The sequence below is a fragment of the Colobus angolensis genome, unplaced genomic scaffold, assembly GCF_000951035.1.
Source record: "Colobus angolensis palliatus isolate OR3802 unplaced genomic scaffold, Cang.pa_1.0 Scaffold34, whole genome shotgun sequence".
NCBI classification, from domain to species: Eukaryota; Metazoa; Chordata; class Mammalia; order Primates; family Cercopithecidae; genus Colobus; species Colobus angolensis.
Window position 1 is genome coordinate 7,727,514 of NW_012116710.1, and position 6,585 is coordinate 7,734,098.

The following is a 6,585-nucleotide window of genomic DNA, read 5'->3' on the forward strand; positions in this document are numbered from 1 at the left end:
CCCACGCAGACACCACCCCGCCTTCCCCGGCGCGGCCACCGCCCCGCCACGCCCATTGGCCAGTCCCGGGCTGAGCATGCCAATGAACATCTCCGAGTCGTTCCCCCGGTCCATCCTGGCCTGGACTCCTTCCCCTCCGTGACCCCTGACCTCAGATCCCCTCCAGCTCCGCGTCCGAAAGAGTTGCTTCTGGAGGCGCCTTGCCGCCCCACACCCCCAAATCTTCCCGCTAACCCCATGGTTCCCCAGCCCGGCGGAGGCGGGCAGAAGCGGTGACGAGGCACTTTTTGCGAGCAAGGGGAGGGGGTGTGAACAGACCAAGGCGTCCTGGTGCGCGATCGGTTCGGCTTTGGGAACGGGGGCGCCGGGCTGGGACCAGGGCGCGGTTCTGGCCGCTGCGGCGCCCCCGCCGCCCCCTACGCCAATCCTGTGGGTTTGGCAAAGCAGCTGGCAGTGACATTAGAGCCCCTTAGTAAAGGCGAGGTTGCCGGGAGCGAGGGGAGGGAGCCTCCAGCCAAGAGGCACTGTGTGTGGGGGAGGCCTCAGCTGCCACAGCCCTTAGAGCAGGTGGTCAGCACGTGGGGGGGTGGGGAAGGCGAGAAGGAGGTTCCCGGCAACAGATGGCACAGGCAGGGCTGGGGCTTTCAGACAAGGGGGTGGGGGGGCGCTGGCCATCTGCACCTGGAGGCCGCTGGCGAGCTCCTCCCCCTCTCTCCGGAACCCTAGCGCAGAGAAAAGAGCTGGGGGAAGGGGAGGGTTGCTTTTATTCCGATTGAAGGTTCAGCTCCCCCCTCCCCCCGCACCCCTACCTCTCTAACACACTGAGAGGCTGGAACCCGGGAGAAGGCAGCTGTTGGAGGAGCGAGGGAGGCAGAGGTGAGGACTGCCTCCAGGACCACCATCGCGCCTTCTACGGGAGACTTGAGGCAGAGGTGAGGGCTCCCCCTGATGAGTCCGGATCTGAAAACGGCATGCAGGGGCCCAAGGCTCCCTCAAATGTTGGCACAGATAAGTTAACTGCTTCCCTGGCTTAAAGTTCCCGGATGCCCACTTTGGAGTGGGGAGGTGCAGGATCTAGGGCACGAAGTTGGGAGTTCCCCAGCCCCAAGAATCCTCAGCTCCTGGGCCAAGGAGGAGAGCCAGGCAAGACTGGGAAGCCCAGGGGGCTCCCCTGACCCAGGGCAGAGGGGGAAGGGCTAAGAGGCACTACAGCAGGGTATGGCCTGCTTTGGGGACTGAATCCCCCATGGAGGCTGTCATGAGGGATCCGCCCAGGAGTCTCCTTTGGTAGGGAGGCTGCTGGCAGTGGCTGCGTCTGTCTGGCGACTGGCCCAGTAGCGGTGGTAGGTGTCCTGGAAGAGGTCCCTGCAGGCGATGTGGGCTTGGAGGCGGGCACAGGCCAGGAAAGCCCCTGCCAGCTTGCGGTGCAGGGCATAGGTCTCCTCGGGTGGGGGGCGCAGCCGGTGCCGCAGTAGCACCGGGATGAGGTCCTGGATGCGGCGGGCAGTTTCCCCCGACCCAAAGTCATAAGGGCCCTCGGTGGCGAAGGGCTCCCCCAGGATCATCACTGCCTCCACGTGGGCGTCAGAGAATGCCTGGGGGTGGGATGGGGGGGACAGCAAAGGCAGCCAGTGTGGACATAAGAGCCCTCTGCATAACCCAGAAGCAACATGTAGCCTCCACTCCTTCCAGTCTCCACCATCAACACAAGCCCGGATACCCCCAAGAGTGAGCAGCTTCCGCTCCTTCCAGAACCTGGACTAGACAAGCAGCTCCCTATTCCCCGAGTAAGCACCCCTTGCTTCCCCGCAGAGCCTCCAACAGACAAGTAGCCCTCTACTCTCTCTACAATAGAGAAGTGGCCCCCGCCCCTCCTGAACAGATCCACAGTGCCCATGTTCCCAGGGTTCCTGAGGAGTCAGGCAGCCACCTCCCCTCACTACTCCCACTCCTCCCCAAAGCCCCCAGCATGAATAAGCATCCATCCTAGAGTCCCCCACTCCCCGGGTATAGACACAGAGCCTCCATTCTCCCTAGTAGAGACAAAAGCCCCTCCTAAAGCCCCCAGTCCCCAGGTAGAGACATGTTCCATACCCCACTCAAGTTCCTCAGTGGAGATAAGCAGCCCCGCACTGTACCCCACCAATAGACACCCGTCCCTTTCTCCTGCAGTGTCTCCCCACCTTGGTTTCAAAGCCTGTGAGGAATTTGAGGTCTCTGGACTTCTGTAGGACATGGTTTCTGTCTCCGTCAGCTGCAGCCTTCACCACCTGGGGAGACGGGTGGGGGTTAGAGGGACAAAGGCCGGGGCTCAAGGGGGCTCTGAAGAAGAGGAGCTGGAAGCCTGGGCCTCCCGTGTACCCACCTCCATTCTCATCTGCCTGGGCCCTCCCTCACCTGGAAGCTTCCTGCTCCCTACTCTGCCGGTCTGTGACTCCCTTAAAGACTGTTCCAGAGCCTGGAGAGGAGGCGGGCAGGGATCCTGCCCACCTAGCTGGCAATGTGGGGCCTGCCCGGGAACTGCCACAGTGAAACAGTGCAAGGAACAAGTGTCAGGGCTGCTGGTGGGTCCAAACACTCAACTGGACAGGTGTGAGCGTGACCCAGAACTGCATCCAAAGTTGCCAGGGACCACCTCTCTGTCTCCCGCACTGGACTTTAAGCCCTGTGAGAGCGAGGATCCCAGTTGGGTATAGTCGCATGGGGCACAGGGTCTGGTGCTCAGGAGGTCCTGGGTGAACCTTGCTTTAGCAAATGAGTGTGTGGAGCTGAGCAGCTCTCCAGCCATAAGCTCATACACACAGGGCAGGAGTTGTGGGCATGGACAGACACCCAGCTGGGGCCAGCTGGCTAGGGCTCCATCCCAGCTCTGCCACCTGCCGGCCTGTTGGGCCTCCACTTTCTCATCTGTGAAGTGGGGATGCTAAAAGTGCCTTCCTCATGGGGCTGTTGGGAGGATAGAGAAGGTGATGCCTGTGGCATGCCTGGCGCTGTGTCTCATGCAGGAAGCACTGAAAATATTATAATCTACCATTATTAAGAGGTGGGCACGTGGGTCCCAATTTCACAGAAGGGAAAGCAGACCCGGAGTAGGGACTGGAACCTGGGTCACACCCCTGGGTTGCCCGTTTTTGTGAGGAGAGGGGTTCGGGATTAATTCCATTCCCTCGCTGCTCCCCCTGCCCGAGCCTGTCTGGCCATCTGTCAGGCCTGTGGTCCTCAGAAGCTGGTGTGATGGGGCTTTTATAAACTGGCAAAGGCTGAAGGCCTGGGTAGGAGGGGAGGGTATCAGTGGGGAGCAAAATGTCCCAGCTACCCGAAGGGCCTCGGCTTTGTGCCTCAGTGGCCTGCGGAGAGGTCCCCAACGGGCCTGTGTGTAAGGGGTTATCACCTCCTCTTCCTGTTCCCATCTCAGAGGTGGCCCCACCAGTCCCCAGGCCAAATCCCTGGACACCTCCATCGCTGACTTCCAGCCTGTCTGCTCCCATGGATTACCAGCTGGGCATCTCCCAGCCACCCCTCTGCCCCTCTCCACAGCTGCCCCGGGCTCCCAGCCCCCAGGTTTAGAGACCACTTCTTATTCAGAGGGAGTTTTCAAATTCTAACTGCATCCTTTCCCTGCTCAAATCTTTTTCCATGGCTCTGCAGGGCACCTGGATACAGTACGAGCTGCCACAGTGATTTGCTGCAGCCTCCTCACTGGCTCCTGTGCTGCTCCCCTACCTGCCCTCCCAGTCAGAATGGGAGCTTCCTTTGGGTCCTCTAGGGCCTTACTACTACAAGTGTGGTCCCCGTACGGGTAGCCTTGGCATCACGTGGGTGCGTGTCAGAACACAGCATCTTACACCCGCCTCCAGACCAGAATCTACACCTGCACAGGATCGCCCGGCTTCACATGCACATCCAAGTCTGAGAAGTGCTGCTGTAATGGGAATATCCCTTATCACCGCCTGGCCTTGGCACATGTTGTCTATCTGGAATACCCTCTGAGCCTTTTCCCAATTGGCCCCCCTCATCCCTCAGGTCTGGACGCTGACAATCCCTCCTCCAGGAAGCCCTCCCTGGCTCCCCAGGCTGGGTCAGGCTCCTCCTCTGGGTTCACGGTCCCTTGTGCTTCCCCCACCCCAGCCCTATCCACGTTGGGTCCTCACTGTCCCCTCACTGGACTATGAGTTCTGTGAGGAGGGGCCTAGGCTGGGCCCAGGTCACTGCTGTGTCTCCAGCTTTGCCTAGAATACAGCTGGGCACAGAGAGGGGTCAGAAAACATTTAGATTGGCTGGGCAGGGGGGCTCATGCCTGTAATCCCAGCACTGTGGGAGGCCAAGGCAGGAGGATCACCTGAGGTCAGGAGTTCGAGACCAGCCTGGCCAACATGGTGAAACTTCATCTCTACTAAAAATACAAAAACTAGCCGGGTGTGGTGCCACGTGCCTGTAATCCCAGCTACTCGAGAAGCTGAGGCAGGAGAATTGCTTGAACACAGGAGGTGGAGGTTGTGGTGAGCCAAGATCGCGCCAATGCACTCCAGCCTGGGTGACAGAGCAAGACTCTGTCTCGATTAAAAAAAAGAAAAAAAAAGGCCGGGCGCGGTGGCTCATGCCTGCAATCCCAGCACTCTGGGAGGCCGAGGCGGGCGGATCACGAGGTCAGGAGATTGAGACCATCCTGGCTAACACAGTGAAACCCCCTCTCTACTAAAAAATACAAAAAATTAGCCGGGCGTGGTGGTGGGCGCCTGTAGTCCCAGCTACTCGGGAGGCTGAGGCAGGAGAATGGCGTGAACCCGGGAGGCGGAGCTTGCAGTGAGCCGAGATTGCGCCACTGCACTCCAGCCTGGGTGACAGAGCAAGGCTCCATCTCAAAAACAAAAAAAGAAAAAAGAAAAGAAAAGAAAACATTTAGATTGATGGCTACATGATTAGAGGACCCAGGGCAAATGTCTAATTTCAACAATTAATGAAATGGTGTTCTCTGCAGCCTCCAAGACAAACTGACCCCAGTCGGTGGGAGAGACAAGCAAAGTACGTGAGGAAGCACCTCCTGTAGACGGAGTTGCCCCCAGGGACACACACCTGGGCTGGACACCAGGGCCCTGCACAGCGTGGAGTCTGGAGGTGACAAGATGGTCACTGTGGGCCTTTCTCTTAGGAGGGAGCTGGGCAGTGGTTAGAAGCTTGGACTCTGGACCTGGACTACCTGAATTTGAATCCCAAGTCTGCTGTGATCTTGGGCAGGTGACTTAACCTCTCTAGAACCCAGTTACTTCATCTGTAAAATGGGCCTAAAAATGGTCCTTACCGCATTGTGTTGCTGTGTGGTTTAAATTGGTTACTATACGCTATACGTAAGCACTAAAGATGGAGCCTGACATATTAAGTGCTTGGTGTGTGCTAGTTGCTACGAGTATTACTATTATTTATTAATTCCAGAAGCTGCATTTCTCCTTCTTACTCCTCTGCCTCAGTATATGGCCTGAGCCTCAGCCTTTCAGAGGCTCTGGGGTCTGGGGGAGACTCACCTCGATGTAATGGTCTGTGAACTCTGTCCCAAACTCCCGGCTTGCACCAAAGTCCAGCAGGGTCACCTGGAAGCAAGGAATGGTGAAAGGAATGCTGGGATCCCAGTCACACCCCCACTGTCTATTGGGGCAGGCAGGATCTGTCTTCCTCCCCATGACCCTGCCAGAGTCCCTGCCTGGCTGCCTGACTGGGCTCCTGGCCTCATCTCCACATTTCCAACTCACCCCCAGAAGGTAGCTGAAGGCTTTTATTTTTTTTAGTTCTAATTGTTTATGCAATAACAAATTTTAGACCCAGAAAAAAAAAATCGAGAGCATAACAAAATATACAGAAAAGTAAAATGAATACCCACAAATCCCACCACCCAGCACCTAGCCTAAAATATAAAATACTCCCCATCCGTCCGGGCATGGTGGCTCACGCCTGTAATCCCAGCACTTTGGGAGGCTGAGGTGGGTGGATCATGAAGTCAGGAAGTTCAAGACCAGCCTGGCTAACATGGTGAAACCCTGTCTCTATTAAAAATATAAAAATTAGCTGGGTGTGGTGGTGCGTGCCTGTAATCCCAGCTACTCGAGAGGCTGCGGCAGGAGAATCACTTGAACCTGGGAGGTGGAGGTTGCGGTGAGCCCAGATTGCACCGCTGCATTCCAGCCTGGGTGACAGAGTGAGACCCCATCTCAAAAAAAAAAACAAAACTCCCCATCCACGTGAAGCCTCCTGTGTATCCTGCCCTGATCACACCTCCCCCAGGTCCCCAGGGTCACCACTTTCCTGCAATCACTATTTCCTGAAATTCTCATTTATGCATTTCTGTATTTTCTATGTATGTGTACAGCCGTGAACAATCTACAGTAATGGTGTGCATATTTTCAAACTTCACCAAAGTGATATTTACTATTGTTCTCCTGCAACTTGTGCTTTTTGCCCAGCATGGTTTTGCGATTTATCCTTGTTGCCATGTGTCACTCCAGCTCAGTCACTCATTTCACATTGCTGTGTAAGGACTTCATTGTGTGAATCTATCACAGTGCATTTATCTGGCTGAGGAATACTGTGGCTGTT

General features: G+C 56.7%; 2 protein-coding genes across 2 annotated transcripts in view; both read right to left on the bottom strand.

Annotated features, from left to right (window-relative positions):
- NUMBL (numb homolog (Drosophila)-like) overlaps nt 1-1,210 on the bottom strand; it is a 25,375-nt gene extending 24,165 nt beyond the window's left edge. The window contains exon 1 of the mRNA XM_011952544.1: nt 810-1,210. Coding sequence (XP_011807934.1) covers nt 810-902 — 93 coding nt within the window. The 5' untranslated portion in view covers nt 903-1,210. The remainder of the gene's footprint in view (nt 1-809) is intronic.
- ADCK4 (aarF domain containing kinase 4) overlaps nt 747-6,585 on the bottom strand; it is a 36,815-nt gene continuing 30,976 nt past the window's right edge. The window contains exons 13-15 of the mRNA XM_011952488.1: nt 5,520-5,585; nt 2,184-2,270; nt 747-1,595 (exon numbers count right to left, since the gene is read on the bottom strand). Coding sequence (XP_011807878.1) covers nt 1,257-1,595; nt 2,184-2,270; nt 5,520-5,585 — 492 coding nt within the window. The 3' untranslated portion in view covers nt 747-1,256. The remainder of the gene's footprint in view (nt 1,596-2,183; nt 2,271-5,519; nt 5,586-6,585) is intronic.